Genomic DNA, 24929 nt, shown 5'->3' on the forward strand with positions numbered 1-24929 from the left:
ACAGACCAGGACAAGCATGTCGCTCATTATTTTTTTTAAAGTTTAACAGTCTACTGAAGTAAAAAGCAAAGTCTAACTAGACATGGGAAAAGAAATATTCTTATCCTCTCTTTCAAATAAAAATTTAGGTGCAGGGAGATGAAGCGACACAACAGCCTGTAATAGACCAGCCCTGAGCCCCCGAATCCCACACCAGTGCCTTTGTCACCACGCTCAATAGAAAACACAAGTTATTCAGCCAGGCTGGCCACTTATCCACCATTCCCGCTTGTTCACTGGAAATTGCTATTCTAGGAGCTATCCAATCTTTAACGACTTCTGGACTAGTCTGCATTTGATTTCAGGGCAAAGGCCAAGCCAAGAGGGAGACCCTGCAAGGAACTCCTCCCTCCAGCTCTCAGTTCGTTTTTAAGGCAGTCTCAAAGATGAAAACAAAATGTTTTAGTGCTCACAGGGGCTAAATAGCTGGAGCTCTAAAATGAAATACAACCTCCTTTCAAAGTCAATAATAGACAAGAAGTATGTTCTTTAAAATAATTAAACACTGGGGCAGGGGTTGGAGTCATTCAGGACCAAAGGTTTCTTTTAAACTGACGCAAACAGAACTGCCTGTTTTCATGTAAATTATTATTATTTTTTTTAAATCATAATCACTGCTGCAAGTCCAGCTACCCCTGTACGTAAAACCATTTCCACATACATATTTTCCTGGGGGAAAAAAGGCTTATCCCCACAAAGGAGTATGAAATAAATTGCTTTACTGAAGGTTAATAATATCCTGTCGCCGTGGTAAAAGACTCAATTACAAAACCTTCAGAAGAGCTCCCAAGGAACTCATCTGCCTGCAGTGACAGAGGCTTAAATAGCCAAAATACACAGAAAGGCTAAGCACTTCCCAAAAGAGAGGAAAAGGGGAAAAAGATGGGGGGGGTTAAGTAAAAAACCTGGAAATTGGACACTCAAGGTTATAAAAAAAACCCAAACACACACACAACCACAATTCCTCTCTGCACATACAATTCGCTATAATCTCAGCAAGAATTATGGCCTAGGGAGACCAGCACTAATTTTAGTATCAGATTTATTATGCAGCAGGGAGCAGAAATCAGTCAGGCCCGTCTCTCATTCCTAATGGGCAGAACTAGATCACGCTCCGGGAAGGCTCTACTGAAGAATAGCTCAGGCCTGGTGAAAAACAAAGCCCCTGGGGCTCCCCGAAGCACAAATACACTGCGTTCTTAGAAGCCACAATAAAACACAATGATACTCCTCATTTCTACCGCACTGCCTGCCAGAGGATCCCAAAGCACACGAATTAAAGCTTCCAGCAGGCCTGGCAGAGGAGCCTGCAACAGCGAGGGAGGACAGCACGGGCTTCGGGGTACTCAGCTCGGGACCCAGAAGCCCGGGCTGCAATTCTTCCTCCTCTACAGACGTCGTACAGCCAAGTCCTCTGCGCGCGGAAGGGCAGCACCATTCCCGGGGCGGAGAGCTGCTGAGTGCGTGCAGGGTGCTCAGAGCTACAGCAGCAGCGGAGGCCGTAAAAGCAGCATTTCACAGCGATGGAAGCAGACACAGAGGTTAAGAGCTGCTCAGAAACGAGCGTGGAGTGCTGACTTGCCGGCTCCAGCTGCCTCCCCTTACCACGCAGACGGCAAAACTCCTCAGCACCCGAGTTCGCCAGCACACCTTCACGCAGAGCGCCCTGTGTTTCAGCACCACGTTGTGCTGCTGTATTCACAAACACACACAGCCTCCCCCAGCAATTAATCAGACCCTGGCAGGGAACAGCTGGATATTCCCTCCTTCCCTTTCCCGCCCCACACTACAGTGGTTGACTACAGGTTTTGAAGCATCAGTCAGATGTCAGATGGGCATGCTGCATTCAGCCTGTTCTTCTGGGCACTCACCCCTCCATCTTAAACATTTTATAGCCTACCCCTGCATCTGCTTGTGCCCTCCTCAGACTTTGAGCACCACTAGCATCATTCTTAAGATGCTTCAAATGCCCAGTGAAACCAGGCCTATTCTGAGCAACTGTTTCTAATAAGCCAGTATTAGCTATAAAAGCCTTTTACAGAGGGTTTTCATGACTGACTCACGCCCATCTCCAATGATGCAACACTAAGGCAATCTTCACACATAGCTTCGTCACCCTGTGGGGACTGAAGAAAATGCAGAGTTACTCACATAGCACTGACCGTGGCACAGCTGGGATGTCAGCTCCTCGAACCCCACGTCTCCTCTCTTCACCAACACCTGGAAACACGCGGCACAGCGGGTGCAGCCTCAGCACCGCATGGGGTTTGGAACCACCCTCTCCTGCAGCACCAGCGATTCCCACTGTTTCGAGTACTGCAGAACATGCGAGCACCACTTCTGCTTTCCACATCCATAAAACAAGGGTGATGACAATCACTTACTTCATCTCCATATGATAAGAATAAGGGTCAGATTTAAAGTAGTTGAAGTCGTTTCAGCACGCAAGTCCTTTGTGGAAGTGGGCTGCTGGTGTCTCCAGGAACGTACGTCCCACAAACTTGCAACTAAATTTTGAATAAACTTTTCCAAGAACTAGTTTTTCATTGGCAGCTCACTAAGATGAAGACCAGAAACTTTCAAAACATCACTATCTCATTTTCTTTCAAATAGAGGACAGCAGGCACAAGTCTCCAAAAACTGCATTGCCTACTTCTTTGTGTATCTAGGCACTTTACTAGTAGTTTTCTGGTTTTGTTTTTAAAATGGTCTTGAGTGTATTAGGCAATTTAGGAGCTTTGCTTTGACCTGCTCTAACAGAAGTTAGTGGTTAACTCCCGCTAACTTCAATGAAAGCAAAGACAATCATCACTGAGAAATTCAGAAGAGTCCACCAAAACCGTACATAATCAGTTGTGGTTTTTTTACCTGGTCTTAATTCAGTGCTGGGGCAAATAAAAAGATTTAAAAGTTTTGCATTCCTCTGCATCTATTTTCCTCCCTCAATATAGCTGTCTCTGCCTTCAAAAGTCAAAAAACAAAAAAGGAAAAAAGTATAACTAATTTCCTGCCCAACAAGTGTCTCCCCTACCCAAAAACCATCCACAAAACAGTTACCTTCTTAAGGTCCAAACTTAGCCCTGGACTATTCACGTACTGTTTATTAAGAGCTCACAGGACTTCTGGCTCCTACCTCATTTCTTCCATGTAACCCTGAGCAGGTGACTGCAATGAAAATTAGGAGACTCAGAAACTGACTTCAGGCAACGAACACACCTGCCTGAAAAGCAGGAACAGCAAGAGAGCAAGGGGCAGGAAAGACAGCAAGCAGCCCCTAGGAACACTGGCCTGGGTCAAGTAAACTCAAACCATCTACGTCCGTGCCTACCTCAGGATTACTCACTGCAATGCAAAATGCCAGAGCTCTGCATATACTGCTCCGTCTATCACTCTGGCTGTGAAGCAGCAGAAAGTCTCTCACTCAACATTTCTTAGGGCAGCAAAGACGTAAAAGCCTCTTTACAAAAAGGGCACCAGATTACAGTTCAGGAGTGCCATGTTAGATTTAGTCACTCGGTTGTACCAGCAGTGCAAGCTCCCCTTCTGCAGAGCAGCACCACGTCCTCTGAAGTGCCTGACGAGTTCACCAAAAACTACCAGGTACTTAATACCAAGAATTCCAGATATTTAGGGCTGCCAAGCAGCAGGAAATGAATCTTGCATATAACCACCAAATTACTTCTTCCTCCCTCTGCCTCTTTACAGCCCAGAGCACATTTTCACCTGCATAACCAGCACCAATAATCAGGCCAAGCAATTCAGGACTTGCTCTCTGATCTCTGTTCCACCTCAAGAAGCGCTTGGCAGCATCCATTTGTCTGCCTTGATCCGATGATCTCCAGTTCTCAGGAACGCCAGACAAGCAGGTGCTCTTGTCCTTCTCTCAGCTGGAGGAAATTCAGAACATTTCAAGGAAACAAAGGGAGGCACCCTCCAAAGAAGAAGGACCACACCTGCTGAGGACCTCTAAGAACAGTAAGAAACAGCAAAATTTCTTTTGACTACATCCATATAAGATGCTTACCCTGTCAACCACATTTTTTCAGTTGCATGCTGGATGAAATAAGCAAGGATTGTCTGCAAGGATACTTGTCCTCCCCTATCTTTGTCTTTCACCATCATTTTCAAATGAATTGACACTTTATTTTACTTTCCACATATTGCAAGTGATCAGGATTACACAGCATCAGCTGAATAACGTTCTGCACACACTCTCATCAGCTTCATGCGTTCAGATGACAGTGATGGGGACTATAAAAGCATGAAGACAGATAATCACTGCTTATGTCTGCAATTATAGTTCCAATAAAGTTTCTTCATGGCTCTTTAGCATTAAAGTCTTCGGACCGGTAACTAAATTGCTTTAGTTTTTATTTCTATTCTGTATTTTGTTCTTTTCCTATTGCATACACATATTTGATTGAGAGAAAAAGAAATGCCCCTACCAAAATATACACTGGAGATACCAACAGAACAGGGGTCCAGAAATCTAAACTGATTTTTAATAACTACAATAAAATCAAAGCCACACTCACAAAACTTTGGGGGAATCATAACTATGGAGAACTTTCAACTACCATTTTATTTGATCAGGAAGATTAATGACACAGAGGATGTGACCAGATGAGAAAAAAAAAAAAAAAAAAAAAAATCAGACAAGATGATCACAACTCCCTCTTCATACATAAATTGCCAGGCACATCGCATGCATAACCTGCTGCTTTGATCACAGTTCATGGGATTAGGTGAATCAGGAATTAAAAGCACAAAGGTAGTGTGGCAGGAGACTCTTTCCAGGTGCTTTTCACCACCATCCACCCACCCCCGGGGATTGCAGGCCAGCTAGGAGAGGAAATCCCTGCTCAGGCAGAGGGGGAACAGAGGCACGCAATTATGGTGCGGCCCGTCTCCGGCACTATGCTTCGCAGTGGAAGCACGTTGGGACACACTCCTCGTCTGCCTAAGACCAGAGAGGACCACAGCAGCCATCGCTCCAAGCTCCAAGAGGGAGGAAGGACAGGCCACACAGAGAGAAACGGGTACGGTCCTGCAGCACAAAGGGGAACGCCAGCTTCCTGGAGCTGGACCACGGGGGCGGAGGAGCGTCCAGCATGGCTGAGCGCCCAGCTCTGCAGGGAAGAACGGAGCCAACGTTTATCTGGAGGCAGAGGGACTCCAGGACACCTGCAGTTTAGCATGCTTCCTCCTCTCCTCTCGTTACTGAGGGCACCAGGATCGACCCAGCATTGCAACGCATTGTTGAGCCCATTTAAATCCACTGCCAGTCCCCCCCCTCGCCTCCCAGCACTGCGCCCCAGCCCCCACGCCAGTTTGTAACCAACCATGTGACCGGCATTAGCCATAATTCATGCCACAAACTACCTTTCACATGCCATGGCCTAGCGTCCTTATCTCGCTTCCCCCTCCCAGAAGCCTGGCCTGTTCGGAAACCCCAGCGTACGGCAGGAGCCCCGGCAGCCAGCAGTTACAACCTCCGCCGCGCACCAAAGCACCAGCACTCCAGTCAGGGCCTCCCTTATAAATTTTCTGATCAAAAGTCGCTGGGGGAAAAAAAAAAAAAAAAAACAAAAAAAAAAAAACACCACACAAACACAAAACAATACCCCCTCAGTTTAAGCCCTCAAAGACAAGTCACGTAGAGCCGGCAGCGTACGATACTGCTGGGCTTCACACACTTCCTTCCCAACGTCCAGGGGCACTGCCAACATCTCCTTCAGCCACAGCGGCCGTTTGCCGTGCGGTGCTGAGCCAAGGTGTCAGGAAACGGCTGTGTTCTCTGCCACGCTGAGACGCTTTGGATAATCCCCTGTTGCCCTTTTTTCCTCCCACCCCTGCCTCTCCAGGCTCAGCAGCAGTACCAGCCCTGTCAGGGCCTTACTGGGGCTCCTACACCAAGAGAGACCAAACTCCTGCTGATGGCGATGCTGTGCTTCCTCCGTGGCCAAACCCAGCTAACAGTGGCCCTGGGACATTATCCCAGCAGGTTTTACAAGGGGATTTTTCACCAACTACTCTTTGAAGAGGGTAGAGTTCAGATGTCAGGTATGCTGCCTGTTCAGCAGGCCGGCCCTGCAGGGCCGCCATCATAGTGCTGAGCTACAGAAAGCGACTGGGGAGGAAGGTGAGCTGTCTAGTACACAGACATCAATCAAGAAAAAAAAAAAAAAAAAAAAACACCTCAAACACCTTATACTGGTGACTTTTTGAGGAGAGGGAGCCCCAGCCACATGAAGCAGACACCTTTCGCCATAGCTGGCTCAGCGGGGCTCGTTCGGGTCTCACACAAGAGATGGCCTCACGACATGGCAAAGCAATAGCCTGACACGGTCCAACAGGGGGGTCAGCAGCAGCCCCTCACTAAAAGCTGAGGCGATACCCCCATGTCCTCAGAAAATCCCTATCGTATTTCACATCTCAGTGTTAACTTCAGATTTCTTTTCAACGTTTTCTGCTCCCTTCCACAATCCACTGAGCGAACAGCACTGCTATAGGCTTTGTGGGTCTGTCAAACACTAAACCAGAAGTAGGCGAAATTCACCAGCAAACAAACATCTTTATACTCATTCACAACACTCTGCAAACCTTTGGCAAAAGGATAAATGCTCAGTGTCTGTGTCAGGCACCGTGCACAGCTTGGGCTCAGAGCAGGGAATAGCACAGACGCATCTCTGAACATAAATGATTGATATCGTGGCCAAACGGAAAACTATACAGAAGTTTTGCTCTTTCAGTAAGCGCTACAGAAAAATCACTAGCAACGACCCCTTCAGCAACACCTTTTTCCAGCAGTGCAACAAACAGCAAACCCTCTGCCAGTGCTGAGGGCTCGCAGCTGACAAGCTTTTGCCACAAACGAAGCCTCTGACTTGCGCGATACCTCTCAGCCCAGTGGGATTTGCAGATACTTGGGACAAATGCTCAGTTCCATGCAACCTCTTTACACACCACACCAAATTACCCTTTGGGAAGATTCCTGAACAATGTTTATTCAGCAATTGTTATAAAAACCTCTACTGACTCTGTGTCTAGCAGGTATTCTGTGTCCACCAGCATTCAAGAAGCTGGAAAGTAATGCCGGCACTTCGCAGTCCCTATTTTAAATAAATCACACTTTCAAAACACTTCTTCACCCTGTGCTCCTCATCTTCTCTTTGATGCAAAAGCGACCCACAGAACAACATAAAGATGAGCTCAGAGTCAGGAATACTAAAACACAAATTAAAACAGCGCAGCGTGGGTTTGGGGACACGCCAGAAGAATTCTGTATCCTCTGGGCAACACCAGCGTTCCCAACGACCCAGCCCTGAGCCACGAGGACTGGAGCCACACCAGGACCCTGCCCACATTCGCAGCCAAGGAGGCCTTGCTCCAGCCATATCTCGTAGGTGTATGGCACATACAGAGGAAAATAAAAGCAACAGGACTTAACAACTTCAAACCCTGGGAACTACTTAATTCACTAGATATTAGTTTCTTTCCCCGACCCCACCATTTTCCCTCCCACCTGCCAGGCCACCTCATTACTGTCACTCTGCATCAGTTCTTGCTACAGTAGTTTTCTTGGACCTTTGCCCCTTTAGTCAGCTTGAAACCTCTTCCCTATTGTACATCAGAGTCAATGGGAAATTAATGCAAGTCCTTACTGGGGGGAGGGAAGGGCAGAGGGAATGATGCTTTCTGCTGCTGTCAATACTTCTTTTCCTTCACCCTTCTTGCCACATACACTTCATCAACATATTAAGAAGCCTCGTCCGCATTTAACTGTGCTTGCTGAGGTCTCTGGAACTATTCCTCATATGTAGAGCTGCATAAGTCTTAGCAGGGTACGGTCCATCTTTATAATACAAAGTTCGCAAAGCACAATCTTAATACTCAGGTTTAAGCCTAGTCGGTGACAACAATACACCCAGCTGCAGATGTCCCAGCACGAGGAATGACTGAGCAGGGGAGAACAACTTCCTAATATTCTTCAGATTTTCTCTGCACTCAAAAAATAAAGGAAATATTTTCAACAGGAGAGCAGCAAAATGCCAAAGTTTAGAAGTAGCTTATTAATACCGCGTGCTGATCTGACTACAGAGACTCACATTAACTTTCAAATTACTCAGCAAACCACAATTTCTACAGCAATAATATCTTAGAAACCTAAGCCACGTTGAACGCTGCTCACATAGTTTACAGAATTATTCCAGTGACTAAGGCAAATAGAATGTGTGATTGCAGAGCTAGAGACTAAATTAAGCTTAAAAAAAAAAAAATAATCATTGTCTAAGTCTGATGCTACAGTGACCTTGCAGTTACTTTTTTGAGGAAACAGCAGATTAATATTTTCTTGTGAGTGAGATCCTCTGGTGGAGGGGGAAAACAAGAGAGATGAAACTGGCTACCCCTGAAAGAGAAGTGATGGGACTGACCATATACAAAGTACTGTCAAAAACATAAAGTAATCTTTTAATCTTTTTCTGCTACAGCTCCACAGTTCAACAAAGCATTTAATAATGTGCTTTTAGTCCATCCTGATTCAGCAAAGCACTTACCCACATGCTTATGCCAACTTAAGTATATGCTTAAGTGCTTTCATACAATAGGGACAGAGAAGATTCAGGCCCTGCAGATGAACCATTTTCTGAAACAAGCCATTTTTTCCCCTAAGATGACAGGTTCTATTTACAGCTTCTCCTCCCTTTACAGCATGACCCAAAATGTGTTTAAAGAGAACACTAGAATACAATTGACAAGTCAAAAGACATCTATGTATGGCTTAATGAAATACAGGAGTTGTTCTTTTTCCACCTCAACATAACATATACCTTGATCTACACACACCACATCACCCTGTTTCAACAGCTCTCCTCTAAAAGTAAGTTACAAGTTCCCTTAATGCTTTGGATTTCACAACATTTATGAGACTATCACCAGAGTCAACAGGCTAAAAAAAGAATCCATTAGCATTAACTGGCCTGTCACTGGCAGTGACAAATAAATGAATTTGATGGTTTTAGATCAGTCATTAGTAGACCTACCCCGGGGCTGATCAAGGCTCAGCACTCTGCAGACGAGATATACTCGATCTGGAAGCAGAGAGGAAGGCACAAGGGTGTTAGCGTGCTGCTCTTCTTCCATTTCCCTGACCTCCCTCATTTCGGACCATTCCCTGGCACAGCCAAGCAGCAAGGTCTTGGTTCAGAAAAGTTACCTGGTAGACACCATTAAAAATAATTCAACGACACAGAAAAGCACAGGGAATGTAGAATCCCCTTTAATAAAAAAAAAAAAAAAAAAGTTAAATTATGTTCAATTTTAATTTTTAGTTAGCAGTAAGTCAAAGGGAAGGACAGTACATTAGGACTATTCTTAACATGAAAGACATCCTTAGGCAATGATAATGGAAATACATACATTTTACACAAGTACAAGACAGTCTGTGGGGATCAAGGACAATGTAATCAACCTACTGGAGTGGTTGGGGAGAAGAAATAAATGTTTATATTTCCAAAAACAACAAAATTACAAAAATCCATCTCAGCTCTTGCTTCTGACAAAACCCACTTGCCTTCCACAGCCACGTTTTCCTCTGGCTGCCAGCATCCAAAAACAGCGATCATGCTCTGCCTCAAATAGATCGCAGAGAGCAAGAATCTGAGCCCAAGAATAATGGGGTTCAAAATCCTGGTCCCCTACTACCTGGGAAGACCGGGGTTGATTAGCCAAGACTCAGACCCATCGACTTTTCCATTTGACCACCCGATGCCAGAGGGAGACAATCTCTAGGAGCAGCTTACCCTGGACAAGGGTTCTACATCAAGGCTGGCTGAACAAGATACCCAAACACTGCCCATCAACCACACAAAGAAATCCCTCGTAACCACCTGGTAAGGACTTCATATTACTCTGTATGCAGAAGATACAGTAATATTATTAAGGTACGCATCTATGCCCAATGCCAAGAGCAGGAAATATTTCCTCTCTTACATCATCCAGACCTGCAGGGGAATTTTTAAAAAGAAAAGAAAAAAAGAAAAAAAAAAGTAAAAAAACAGGGAAAAGGCCTGACCTTGCTGCTCTTTACAGCCTGGTGGGGAAGGAAGGGTGGCAGGAAAGGAAGAATCCCAAGTTCTGCTCGGGAGTTCAGTTCGCATTCTTTTGAAAAAGACTTCAAAGTCCAGCCAATACTTAAAATAAGATGGGAAGTAGTGGGACTAACCTGGAGGAGTTTACAGGCAGAAGCAAGGGAGGAAACAAAAAACAGGACTCTTGATTTTCAAGGTCCATCATTTGCTTTGGAATAAAATCTCCCTCTGCTACCCTGGCTCATGCTTATCAGGCAGCCAAGGGATGCAGACACCCCACCCACAGCTAACTTAATTGAAATCAGACATCCAAATCCATTGGTTAGCTTTAAAAAAAAAAATATCCCAGGTTAGCCTGGGTGTTATTCCAAAAGGGCATGCCCTCCATTTGCTGCTCTGGAACAGCCAGCTTCACGTGGGTTTAACCAGGGGCGACTCAAATGAAAGAAGAGTTGTTGACACACTGTTTTTCGCCAAAGGAGGAAGAACAGATGTGCACAACTGCACCTCTTACAGCCCCTGTGCCCAGCCAGACGGGAAGCCAGCAAGTCCGCAGAAGGGGCACGCACACTTTCCAGATACACTGACTGACTGGAGCACAGAGATGCCAGAACCAGTTATCGGTTCTGCAGTGTCCTCTATTAAAATAAAATACATCTAATAAAAACATCGGTATTCAGCATCACCACCTGACTGTCAGCCAAAAGGTTTCACTCCCCAAATAAAGCCCTTTTGCTATTTTGTTACCAAATGATCACCAGAATACTGTACCCAACCCATGTAGACTAGATCCCAAATTACAATATGCAATCTTGACAACAACCACCTCTACTCTGGGTCATCAGCAAACAGGACATGGAACATCCAGCACCCGTCGCACAGCCCACGCCACCGAGCTACAGGAGCAGCTCCAGTGGCTAGCAGCAGTAGTTGCCTGCCCTTTTTATTTACCAGCTGCTGAAGAAGGCTACAGACCACAGTCAGCAGGTCGCATACACAATGCTAGCAAGTGCCGCTGAATGCTACTACAAGTAGTTCTGCCTTGTTGACTTGCCGGAGCAATTCCCAACCATACACGTTATGCCCCTGCGGTAAGTGCCGGGAAGAACGGGCACCTCGGTCCCATCCTGGAGGAACCTGAGCACAAAACACAACTCGGTGGGCAGCCTCACGAACTGCACTCTTTGACTGAAGTTTTATCTGCCTCTATTTCATACATGGCTTTGCGTAACAAAGCATCCAAATTTCTACACCACTAAGTCACACAAAAATATTTTTGCGGCCAAGGAGCTTCCTCACGGACTGAGGCTGCTGTGCTTTTGCTCTCCAGGTTTGGTTTGCTTTGCTTTGTTTTTCAAATAAATCCCCAAGGCGGGGGTTGGGGAGAGTGGAAATTGCTTACATTTGAAAATATCTAATGAACATGCTGAATTTGATAAGGCTTCTCCAACCTAATAAAGCAGGTAATGTCAGAACTGACAGGCTATGTATATTAAAAAGTGAAATTATCATAGTCTTCGGTATTCAAAGGGGTGTACAATACTACTACCCCCCACCCCCCCCGCAATCACTGCTGCTTTTTAAGGATTTTTAAGTCAGCAGAGTTATAAATGATCAACTGTTACAGAGCGCCTTCCAGCACTTGGAAGCAAGACAGATTTTTATCAAGGAACAGCAGCAGTGAGAAAGCATACGTATATTCTTTTCGTCTCGCTGTTAGCCATATACCAGAACCTCAACAAGTTTAAACCCCTGCAGTAAATTTCCTAAAACAGCAGCTTCAAGTCGTCCTGGACTTCACAAGGAGAGCAGAATTACACATCCCAGGGTAATCCACTGGAGGGAACCACCAAGGATTTTCTGCAAGGGTCATTCTGAGAAACTCAGGGAAGAATGCTCTGCTGTCACAACCTGCCACTTCTTGCTCACTAACCAATTTGCATCACCAGAGAGGTGTCAAATCACAGAGATGCAGTTTAAAAAGCCCAAGAGAAAGCATTTTACTGGGCTATGGTTTGAAAGGGGAAGACTAGCCAATTAAACTGAATCCGAGGCGGGGGGAGGAACAAGCACAAATAATTGTGCACGCACAAATAAGTGAGCGCGACCCCACAGACCACAGCGAGCATGTGATCTGGCAAAGGAGGCGAAGGCAGCCCGAGAACCAGCGCAGCCGCTGCCCGCTGCGGAGTTAATCGTGCCGAGGCAGGTCAAAAGGGCTCCCGAAGGAAGGGGGACGGATGGAGGGAAGCGCTGCCAGAAGCTCTGCATGCACAAGAAGGGGGAATGCGCCCCCAGCCCTGCTCCCACCTCAGCACCCAGTCACTGCCAGGAGGACCACGGAAAAAGGGCCGATTCCCAGTTTGCTAAAAACACATCAGGAAGGAACACTACTCAGGAAAAAAAAGGAAAAAAGAACTCCCCCTGCACCTAGAGACAGAGACATTTCATTAAATGCCATTAATCTCCACAGACCCAAGCATTAGCTAGTTAATTAGACTAAAGTACAGTCACATTTTAATACTGAGCATTCGGTATTCAACTGGGATAAATGAACAACTAAAGTCCAAAACCTTAATTCAGTATCTAATTAAAAAAACAGAAAACAAAAATTCCAGATTATGAAATGCCATCCAGAATAATACGTCATAATTGATGTCAAATCTGTTCTTTGTTGCATCTGATTTTCTCCAGTTTCCTGATAAGGCTCCTTTCAATCTTAAGATTTTTTTCGATTGCCCTGTAGAAATCCCAATGCTTTAGAAAGGACAAGTGTGTAAAAAGCAGAAACAGACACTGCTGACCTCTCCAGAGAGAGAGAGTTCCTGCTAAGAGTGGAATCCAGTGTACGTTCCAGGATTTGCCCCACACTTGAAAGATGTCTGTTACCAAAAACAAACCAAAAAAAATAACTACGTGGAGAAAAACAAAATCCCCTTTGTAGAAGTGACCTGGTTTTGCATTCTGTAACAAGAAAATTTAACACGCTAATATCCACACCATAAGACATGCCCTGTTTTTTTTATTTGTTATAGAAGAAATCACATGGGACAGCTTAACAGCTCTGCTGTAAGCGTTATAAACTTTTACAAATAACACTGTAGAAACAGATAACTGGTAATTGAAGACAGTTTAAAATGTAAATAAGCCTTTAAAAGGTATTGGGAAGGCAGAAAGGAACATCAGTCGCAGTGCAAGATCATCTTCATACTTTAATTATGAAACCTCTCAAAATTCTGATAACTTTAAATTGTATCTTAAAGACAGCACTAATCCAACAACATAATCCAGAAGCCACAAACCCTACAAACTATAAACTCTTTGCTTAGCACAGAAGCAAGCCAGGCACACTATTATTCACTAATTAGTTATTAGATATGTCCTGTGAAGAAAAGAACCTCTAAATATTTGACTACATTACTTTGGTTTAAAATTCTGCAAGTAGGCAGTTGGGTTTGGGGGTTTGGTTGTTTGTTGGTGTTTTTTTTTTTTTCTTTTAGAGAAATCACTAGCATTTCTCCTGCTATGTGCCTAGGCTTCTTAAATTACACATCGTTTTTCCCTAGACTTGTATTTTGTACAGTATTTAACACAATGGTTCCACACGCTATTAAACTGCTTGCTTTCACGAGGAGCTATATGCAATAAAATTGTTAGGCTGCATTTGTTCAGGTAGTCCCATGCCACCAACATTAAACCACTTTTCCTTGCTGACTTGCATCCACAACCTTGCAGCCTTGTCTTTCTGCTTTTTAACAGAACACTGTAGTAACGTAACGCGATTAGAGTGTATACAAGTGGCATACACCAGCTAAATTAAACTCTTCCAATAGACTCTCAAAAACAAACAAAAAAAGAAAAAAGTCAATTACAAAAGTTTTCCAAATGCAACTGAGCGTATGTTTGGATTTGAAACTGATCTGTTGTTTTCTTTAGGCACAGCCTGATGAGCAACAACCACTTCTAATTCTACAAGCAACTCTTCCAGAAGAAACAGCACCCAGGCATATTTGGGGCAAGCATGCAGACAGAAGCTCCCCTGCACGCGGCTACAGCGTCTTTGTCCCAACGTGGAAACTGGCCGCACTACAGCAAGAGTGCCCTGGAAGAAGGAGGTCACTTCTCCAGCCAGCCCGATCGGATCAGAGACTTAAAGCTCATTGTTTCACTGCTCTTGCAAAAGAATACCCCGTGGCCTGCAGAGTTCAGAGCTTCATCAGAAAGTTGCTATCCAACGCTTATTAGTCTCCAAACACATCTCCGAAGTTATACAAGAGAAAATTTGCAAACAATGAAGGCAGAGATATATTCCCATCCATCACGACCACAGAACTGAAAGCTCAGCTCAAAACAAGCCTGAAGTCTGCACTTAATCCAAACGCTCTTCATAAACACCATGCAAAACATATTGCATAAAATAGCATAACAAACGCAAGTAATGCAGCAACAATCTCCCGCTAGAACTAGAGAAGGCTCTGCTTTTCAGCCAGCCGCGACCGACCGGGACTCTGCAAGGAGACAGTTAAACTGGAGACACGTAATATCGCACAAAGCAGCTCTCCTGTAGTTTCACAGCCATACGCTGATACCCTTAAGACGCCATGCACTCCGGCTTTAAAAGCTTTCATTGCCAATTCCCTGTTTGAAACCTGAACTGCCTGGCAACAATGATTCTCTGTGTGCCTAAAATCCTATTATCGATCCTCCTACTTACCTTAGGCTGTGCTCGTCGGGGAAATGCAACTTTAGGGTCAATCTGAGGAAAAAAAAAGGGGAAATCAACAAGATAGCTTTTGTTGTCAATTTATATTTATATTTTATTTTAATCACTGAATTATTAATCCCTCATTTCTCAGGCTTGTAATTCAGCACACTGGGTCACCTAGAACTACTCTGGAACTGATGGGTCAGAGTCTGGGTTTGACTGGGGGGGAAGAGATGGGAAAAGAGGAAGAAAACATCTCTTCTGTACACCTCCTACATCACCTTCTGGACAACAATCTCCACTGGTGCTCTGGGAGCTCTCTATTAGTCTCTGGGTGCTGCCTCTACAACCAAAACTGCACGCTAAACATTATCTGCACACTCTGGAGGTCGCGCAGAAAGACGGCCAGCATTCCTGATCAAGATCTTAACCTGTTGTTTTTGACACCTGCACCTTCCTTCAGTTGCATTTGGGGTTACTTTGGTTTTCTTTTATTTTTCTGCTTTGTTTTGTCAACTGACTAGCAACACCGTACAAAAAAGAAATGCAAAACACAAAGTCAATTTATTCACATTTCAGTGACTAAAACTAAAACATTAGAAGGACTAAAGATCATCCTTCATAACAATATGTCAAATTGATCTGGTTTGCTCACCCTCAAAAGAACATATATGAGCAATGAAAGACTATGAAGGGGCATTTATGGGAAGGGGTGGGAAGACACAAACGGAACAGACGGGCATTTAAAACCACAAGAAACCAAGTTCTTAAAAAAGATTTTCCATGAAGGAGTTACCTAAAGTATTCTTGAATAAAGCACACCACCACAGATACAAAAAGGAAGACATTTCAAAAAAAAAAAAAAAAAAAAAAAATCTGTTTTACCCCATGCTCCCTTGTTTTAAGATGCAGCATTGACTCCCATTGCGCTGCACAAATTAGAAAGCGTGTCCACTCTGCGGTTCCAAAATGCTAATTCTGCAATTTTAAAAACAACTTCCACATGGGTCATCTTTAAAAAGGGATTCTATCCTACCACTCAAAAATTACTTAAAAACAAAAAGACACCACTTCAGATGTATGTCTGGATGTAAATAAAAACCATACCTTTTAAACTGCTGCCCATCTTAAATTGGCACCTTTAAAAATGAGTACAATAAAGTATCTACGTGCTGCTGATTTTAACGCTGTTTTTCAGCGGCGCCTGCACGCAGACAGGTTCTAAAATAAAAGAGTCTGGAAAAGGCTTTTTTAAAGGACTAAATCCCACCTTTCCTGTGCAACTTGTGACTTCATTCAGTGCCGTCTCTGACTATATAACAAACTGATGAAACTAATCCTGACCATGTTACGGCATACTTCGAAGCAGAGGGTTTGGGTTTTGTTGGGTTCCCTCCCCCTCAAGCTAACCCTGATTAGGAAAAGGAGATATTTACATTTGGTATTGTTATTCCTGTGGTGATAAATATTCCTGTCACTGATAAATAACCAGGGGCCTCTCCTAAAAAGCAGTTTTACTCAATTAATTTGTCAAAATTGGAAATAGCACAAACATTTGATGTGCAACTGATAAACTGATTTGTCTACATCAGATACAAATCTAGTATCTTTTTTAGGACACACCTGAGAAATGAGTGATTACATGCCACTTTATTGTTCAAAAAGCATAAAGAGTAAAATTCTTTATCTAGAAAGCTAACCTTTTCATAGAGATTAACATTATCTACAAATATATTCAGCACTGACTAGGCATTTGTCTACTGGGGAAATACAACAGGTATGGATTTTCCACAGCGATACCCAAAGGTGGAGGCAAACATGCACGTTTCTACATTTGCATCAAAAGTGAAAGTTTTCTCAACAAAGAACACCAGTCCCACCAGAAGGACATCACACTGTGAAGTCCCACTGGTAAAAAGTTGAAAGAGCCATTAAACTCTAAAGCAACACATTCATTTTTGAAGGTCAATTCAAAGAGCATGGAGTTCTTTGCATCACAGCGACAGCCCTTCTTAAATAACTGAATTTTCCTTCACAAAACCTTTTGGATAAACACCATCAGCATTGGAACACTAGCCATCAACATGGCAAATCCGTACCTTTTGCATATCCCTGTCAACTATTTAAACAACAACCAAAAAAAAGAAAACAAACAAACAAAAAAAACTTCTACCAAAAAGAAATTAGTTAGTTAGGTACAATTCTACTTACTGTATCTACAAGTCCTCTAGGAAATGACTATAATACTATTTCTGATATGAATGGCCATTACCTAAACAAAGCTTTTAACGTAACTGTAAACAAGAGCGACGTTTCCATGCCAATACCCAACCGATCTGCCTCCTGTGCTGAACGTTGAAACAGAGTCAAATGCTATGTTATACTAAAGAACAGTTACTACAATATGTCTACAAATAAGGGGCTGAAAGGGAACCTGGCTACTTTCATGTTTTGCTTTTAAGCTGCGTTACTGATTCTAAGGTCAATTTCTTATTTAGCTTGATTCAGTCATTATCACACAATCAAAACTGAGGCAAATTTGTCCTGGTCAAGCTTTTCACCCCTCCCCCAGAGAACAGCAAATTAATACATTGCAGGGACTAGACTGCGATACGGGAAAAAAGCTGGGGGAGGACCTCATTACAGTCAGAAATATGACAGGGTGTCCTCCCATGATTTATATTTTGTTTTTTAAACCCTCGTTCAACATACTGTTTGCCTTTGTTCTTCTTATCTAAATTTATCTTTAAAAACACATAGAGAATATAGCTGTACATGAAAAGTCTGGTGAGTTTAATCTCAGGAGCACAGTGGAATCAGTTATCTTACCATATCTGATTAAACCTAAAATCAAATTATTAAGGCATGTGAAAGCACGGGCTACGTGTTCAGACAAGCCCAGCAGAATTTGTAGGTCAAATTAAAACACTGGATTCCACCTGCTTCTACACGAGCTTTGCGCTTTTTGTTTTCATATGAATTACATTTTAAAAAGAAATAATCATACACTCATGTTTGCTCCCTGCTTCTTCTATTCAACTATAATCTCATACACACAGGCACACACAACATGTTCCAGCAACAAGGCAGGATCCCTCCTAACACCATGCTCATGTTAAAATAAAACCTTAAAGATCCAGAACACACACTATAAAAGACAGTTACAGCAACGACCACATGCGATACGTTCAGCAGAAGCTCTCTGCCAGGCAGTTAAACCAACGCGATCCTTCCCTTCCAAAACACGACCCCCTTCCGACCGATCCGTACCAAAGCAATAATGACCTCTACCAGTGTCCTTCCCCGCCCCCCCCCCCCCCTCCCCGGTTGCTGAGGCTTAAAATTGCAAGTAAGTAAGAGGCACCAAAACTTCATCCTTTTGCATGGCCGTGATTGCAGGGAGAAAAACAGGGCCTAAAGCGACACACGCCTGATACCTTTTGTTTGACCCAATACTGAAAACGTCGTTTCAGGTCAGGGGGCAAACTTACATGCGGGTCTTTTTTGAAAAATAAACAAATAAATAAAAGCTAATGTAACATTTATTAAAAAAAAAAAAATAGACCAGCTGAATCTCATGAGCGTTTTCCTTATGTTATCCACTGGAGACTGAGTGTGGCAAAACACTCTGGAGAAACAACAAATTGGGACTTGCGCTTCTCTACCACATCTACTCTCCAGCTCTCGCATAGCTTTCCATAAATTAATGTGTACGTTTCATAAGGGCCCTGACATCACAGGTGAGGGGCACCTCTCCAAAAAGTGACTTTGGGAAATGACACTAGAAGCAGCTTTTATGATTTGACAGTAAGTCTCTCCCACCTTGAAACACGCACACCAATAAATAATCAATCAATCAAAAGAAGCAGAACAGTCCCTGCAGAAAGCATTCTGCAGCAGAATACCAAAAAAAGTTGAATTTTACTCTACAATTTTTTCAATGTCACCGCTCAATAAAATATAAGGCTGGGGGGAGGAGCCATCGGTTGGTATGGCTAAATCTGGATTTTAAAAAAAAAAAAAAAAAAAAAAAAAAAGAGTAAGTTGCCGCTTTTTGTAAGTTAAAGGCGGACTCTGGGATAAAAAAAAAAAAAAAAAAAAAAAAGGAAAAACGCAACCAGGCAAAGTCCCCGTTCAATGACAGCTTGACATCGCCCCACAAAAACCCAGGCGGAGTGGCCGCCGCGGCCGAGCGCGGGACGAGGGCCGGGTCCCCACCGGGTCGCCTGTCACCGCAGCGGGGGCTGGGGGCCGGGCAGCCCCCGCACCACCGACCCCACCGACCTACCGACCCCACCGACCTACCGTCTTGGAGTCCAGCTCGTGGTGGGGCTGAGCCAGGACTTTGTCTACACTCGCCGGATCCGCGAACGTAACGAACCCGAAGCCTCTGCGGGAGACAAAGAGCCGAAGGGATGGGGATGGGATGGGATGGGGGGATGATGAGAACTAGAGACGAGGAGAAGAAGTCATAAAATAAATCCCCGTTTCCTCCCCCCCTCCCCTTTCCCCAAAGCCTCCGGTAACGGGGGAGGGCGACCAACCCCGACCCTGCACCGGCCGCTTTTGTTTCCTCCTCCCGGCTGGAGGGATGCGGCGCGGGGAGCGCGGAGAAACCCCCGCGCGTGGGGTGGGATGCGGGGACGGGAGATGAGGGGACGGGGATGGGGGGACGGGAGGGGTCCACCCGCCCCGACGGCAACTCGCGAAGTTTGTCAACCCGCCCCCGCTCCCACCCCCCCTCCCATTTCCCCGGGTGGGCGGCGGTGTTACCTGGAGCGCTTGGTGGTGGGGTCCCGCATGACCATACACTCTCTAATTTCTCCGAATTTGCTAAAATAGTCTCTAAGGCTGTCTGCGGAGAGAGAGAGAAGCAGAGAGGCAGAGGAGGGGAAGGGGAAAAGGGGGGTTGGGGGGGGGGGGGGGGGGGGGGGCGCGGACAGGCCCCGGCGCGGCGGGACGCGGCCCACGCGGGGCGGGACGCGTGTGGTGGAGGGGGGGGTGCGTGTGTGTGGGGGCGGCGGTCCTTACCTGGTGAGGTTTGCCAGCTGAGGCCGCCGATGAACATCTTGCTGGAGGGAGAGAAGAGAGCGGAGTTGAACGCCGGTGCGGGATCGGCCATTTTGACGGGGCACCTCACGGCGGCGCGCGGAGGGGCGCGGAGCGGAGCGGCGAGGAGCGGGGAGGGGGGGGCCGGCCGGTCGGCCGGCCCCCCCCTCCCCGCTCCTCGCCGCTCCGCTCCGCGCCCCGCCGCCCGCCGACTTACCCGGGGTCGTGCTGCGCCTCGCCGGGGCTCCCCGAGGTAGCCTGGCTCCCGTCCGCCTCCATGGCCGCGCGGAGCCCGCAGCGATCCGCGCCGAGCGAGAGCCCCTGAGAGGACCCCCCCCCCTTCGCCCGCCCAACCCGCCCCCCCCCCCCCCCCCCCGGCCCGGCTACGGGCTCTCTTCTCTCCGGTTGCTTTTTTTTTTTTTTTCTCTTCCCCCCTCTCCTCTTCTTTTTTCTTTTTTTTTTTTTTTTTTTTCTTTTTCTTTTCCCCTTCCCTTCCCTTCCCTTCCCCCCCTCCTCCTCCTCCTCCTCCTCCTCCCTCCGCTACCGGAGGATCTCACTGGAGAGGCGCTGGGGAAGCAGCCAGATCCGTCACACGTGGGATCGGCTTAGCTCAGCGCCGCGCCGCGCCGTCCCTCCCTCCCCCCGCCACCATCCTACCATCCTCCCTCCCTCCCGCCCCCGCGCCACGGGGCGGAGCCCGCCGCCGTCGCGTGGCCCGGCCGTGACGTCACCGCCGCGCGCGCGCGCGCGCGCACACACACACACACCCCCGATCCCCTCCACCTCTTCCCGGTATCACCGGGGCGTCCGCGCGGACCCCCGGGGGGGGGTGGGGGAGGGGGTGGGGGTGGGTGTCTGTGGCGGTCACGGGCCGTGGGCTGTCCCGCCATCAGCGCTGCCCCCCCCCCCCGGCACAGCCACAGCGGTGCCAAATCACTCATTGCGGGGGCTGGGGAGGGTCGGGGGGAGGGTCGGGGGGAGGGGGAGGCGGTGGCCAGCGCGAAGTTTTAGGGGCCAGTGGGAAATTGGGGCGTTGCTGCGCGGGGTCGTTTGTCCCATCGCCCGCCCTGCGCGCACAGCCCGCGCCCTGCCGCCGCCCGGGGCTGCTCGGGGAGAGCGGCCGCTGCCTGCGGGCCCCCCCGTCCCGGGGCTCCTGCGTCCCAGTGCCCCTCCATCCCGGGGTTCCCACATCCCAGTGCCCCCACATTCTGGGGTTCCCACGTCCAAGTACCGCTTTACCCCAGGGTTCCTGCATCCCAGTGTCCCCATGTCCCAAGGCTCCCACATCCCGGTGCTCCTGCACCCTGGTGTCCCCACGTCCCAGGGGTCCCACATCCCGGGGCTCCCGCATCCAGGTCCCCTCACATCCCAGGACTCCTGCATCCCAGTGTCCCCATGTCCTGGGATTCCCACATCCCAGTGCCCCCGACATTCTGGGGTTCCCGCATCCAAGTGCCCCCTTATCCCAGGGTTCCCACATCCCGGAGTTCCTGCATTCCAGTGCCCCTGCGTCCCGGGACTCCGGCACTGCCCGGAGTGAGTGACAGCATTCACCCTCAGCTCCGTCACGTCACACTCGGTGTTTGACCCACACTTCGCAGCGTTGGACAGAAGCGGCAATGGGGCTGCCAAGTATTGTCGAAATTATATAAGGTGAAAGCAATCAGTTTCACCTAAATTAAGAAGCGCTGAGCGGGAGCGCGGGCCGCCCGCCCGACGGGACTGAGCCGCAGTGCCCTACATTTTCAGAAACATCCATTGATTTTGAGCACCTGAGCTCACCCGAGACCGAGTGCCTCCTGACTGACGCCCTCCCGGCTCGGCGGCTGTGCCCGCAAGAGCTATTTCGGGGTCACCAATTATTTCAAACTCAGGGGTTATCATTTCTTTACTGGGGGGGGGGGGAGGGGGGCAGTGTGTAACTGTACTTTCCAGCAGTGACTGATGAACAAGGTGTAAATTAGAGGACGTGCACGCGGCTGGTAGGTCAGGCCTACCAGAGGAAGAGTCATCGTCATGATTTGATGCAGAACGCGGTAAAAATCTGATCAGATTCCCTTTACGGGGTGTGTTTAGTCCCGAGGCGCTGCGCTCTGGTTCAGCAGCACGGCAGGTGCCGTGAGGGTCTCTGCGCCCAGAGGGGGTCCCCCGGGGGGCAGGGGCAGGGGCAGGGGCCGGGTGGGCAGCCAAGACCCCGGCTGCTCCGACTGGGATGGGAGCTGGCCCCAGCGGGGCGAGCGGCACCGGTGTGCAAAGTAAACGGATGGGGGGGATTAAAGGACCGTATTTTTCTCCCCCCTCTGAGTCTCCTTTAGATCTTGGCTATTTCTTGTAATAATCACCGGGAAATTGCTCGTCAGAAGTGTGGTTCCCGGGGTTATATTACCCCTTTAATCTCTCTGACCGCCGTGCAGAATTTTAAAGGGGTTCCAGAAAGAACGAGCACGAGACGGATTTTGCTGATGGATGGAGGGAACTTCTGTGGAGCTGATTACAGCTCAGGAAAAAAAAAATTTGGATTTCTATATATTAAAACGAAATCTCCACTGTTATCCCTTACATCAGTGAAAATTACAGGTCAAATGGCTTTTGAAAGACTTTATCAGTACTTTCCCTTTTCCGCCTTTCCCAGCGCCGTGGCCGGGTTCAGGCAGGTGACCACTTTCAATCTATTCAGTCATTTTTGCTATTTCTCCTGCACGCGCTGCCGAGATTTACAAATTCAGCTCATTTTCAGCCAGCCTCCCATTACTGGGTTTGGTTTTGCTTGCAGTGAGTTTTACAAACCTGAGCAGTCGATGTAGGTACGTTAAGCTGGAACCCCCCCCGGGGTCCTTACCCCGGGGGATGGCAGCGATGGGCATTTGATGGCGCGTGCAGGGGGCAAATCCCGCTAATGAGTGATTTTGAGGAAGCCAAGAGTGGCACAGCCGGGAAAGCGGGTGCGGGGCTTTCCCCTCTCTCCCAGGCACCCCTCGCGCCTCTCCCCGTGCCCAGAAAGCAGTACTGCTGCCCCCGGAGCAGAGCCCGCTCCCCGAGAACACGGGGTGCCCAAGGGACGCGGGAGATGCGGCAGCGTTAGAAAACAGCCCAATGCAAACCGCTGCCCGACTGCAGCTGCACAGCCCGCCCGCGACCCTCTGTAACACCACCGAAAACCAGTGACGCCGTTCACCCTACCTGGCACCTCCGCTTCCATCCCGGTCAGCACGCACCCACGACAGGTAGTTACACCGCGGTTTTCTGAGGTGCAAATTATTCTACTGTTACCTAGGGCAGAATTTGGCCCAGAGATTTAGTAAAATTAGTGCAGTGTTCGGGCTACGTCCAGAGGAAACGCGTTTCCCCGCTGTCCGGGCTGAGTACCGAGGATGCGGGCACCCCGCTCTGCTGCCCTGGCTGCAGACGGAGAGAGAGAGGAACGGCTCGGGAGGGGGGTGAGCGCTGCCGCCTTTCTGTCCCCAAGCCCTCCGCGGTCAGCATAGCCCGAAAAAAGGGACTGACCACTCCACCGCCCCGCGGTCCAGCGAACAAAAGCCATAACCACCGCACCAGGGATGCTCTGGGGGTGCGCTCGGTGCCTGACGGCCGCGGGTGACAAACCAGGACCCGCTGTCCTGCTCGGTGGCGCAGGCAGCAGACAGCCCCCGTCGCCAAAGGTGCTGCTCCAGCCCCAGCCCCCAGCCTGTTCCCCAGAGCGCGGGGGGTTCGCCCTTTGCCCTCCTCCTCTCTGAGCTCCGGTGTTCATGCTAAAAATCCGAACTCCCAGCAGACTTCCGGAAGTCGCTAATGAACTGCGACGCCGAGGTCTGTAACGGCTGGTCAGTGGTACCATTCTTCCCAGCCACACGATTAAAAGTTGGAGCATTTATTCCAATAACGAGGACAGTTACTGCTATTGATGCAAACCCACCCAAACTCTAGACGGCGGCTCTGCAGCCAGAATTCAGGGAGACCACATCTGTCCATGTCCTCATACAGCACCCACTTCTCATTAACAGGTTTTAGCCTCACCGACTTCGTTTGGATATGCGGCAAACCCGTTTCACAGGTCAGAGATGGAGAAGCTGAATTTGTGAAGATAAACATTTATAAGGCCTAAGTAACGCGTGGCTCCAAATCTCATTGGAGGTGCGTGGCTCCTGAGAGCCCGACTTCGGAGACAAGTAGACCCTGGGCTCCCAAACCAGCGAGGGGCTTTTGAAAATACGCTGCCACGTACGGAAGCTGGCGGCTGAGCCAGGTGGGGGTCCCGATCGCCCGCGTTGCCGCGGTGCGCCCCAGCCGCCCGCACGCCTTGCCTGTGCCGTGCAGGGGTGCTGAGTGGCTGCAGCTAACTCACGCCGCCCGGAGAATGAGCCCATCTATCCGGTGCTGGAGAAATCTGCATTTATGTTTTGTATGCTCTATAAATTCAGCGCCGTAATAAAAAGGGTCTAAATCTTTACTGAATAATTCATTTTCGTGCGTAGGGAAGAAATAATGACCTATATTATATTCCATCTATCATTTAGTAAGATCTCGAGATTGATCGGCCAGTGGGTTTCGGAAGTCCCCGATGACTAACAGCGCGCCGCGGACTGGCCTGCCTGCTACCCAGATGTGGCTTCACCTGACAGACGTTATTTAGACAGCGTTACGGAGGGGCGATACGCTGGGGAGCTGCCAGGAAATCAAAGATCATTTAAAATGCAGAATATGTCATTGCAAACAATCGGTCTTCTTGATGCATCTCTGCCTTTGGCGTTACCCCCAGCGCCCGCAGCAACCTACGGGAGCGCGCTGGGAGATGAGCCTTGCCCGCCCTGCCTCGGGGACGACAGGGCACGGAGGAGGGAAGCGACGTCTTCGGGGGCCGTGGACTGAGAGCAGTCGGGGGGGTCAGGGAGGGTTGGCCAGATCCAGACCACATCTCCAAAGAGTTGGGAGAAGGTTTCCCACCTGTCCCCGGCATCCACAACGGAGGACAGGCTTCCAAGTGCACAGCACCCAGCAGCTTTGTTGTGATATTTGTTGGCAAAGTTTCAACGGAGTGAAACCTTAAC

The 24929-nt window shown here is 47.9% G+C and overlaps 1 protein-coding gene across 1 annotated transcript in view; it reads right to left on the reverse strand.

The window, feature by feature from the left end:
* Positions 1-20238, reverse strand: part of MSI2 (musashi RNA binding protein 2) — a 261173-nt gene extending 240935 nt beyond the window's left edge. The window contains exons 1-5 of the mRNA XM_082493345.1: positions 20102-20238; positions 19867-19907; positions 19609-19690; positions 19141-19225; positions 14845-14886 (exon numbers count right to left, since the gene is read on the reverse strand). Coding sequence (XP_082349471.1) covers positions 14845-14886; positions 19141-19225; positions 19609-19690; positions 19867-19907; positions 20102-20163 — 312 coding nt within the window. The 5' untranslated portion in view covers positions 20164-20238. The remainder of the gene's footprint in view (positions 1-14844; positions 14887-19140; positions 19226-19608; positions 19691-19866; positions 19908-20101) is intronic.
* Positions 20239-24929: the final 4691 nt, after the last annotated feature.

Source organism: Vanellus vanellus (genome assembly GCF_965231255.1).
Source record: "Vanellus vanellus genome assembly, chromosome: 19".
Lineage (NCBI taxonomy): Eukaryota > Metazoa > Chordata > Aves > Charadriiformes > Charadriidae > Vanellus > Vanellus vanellus.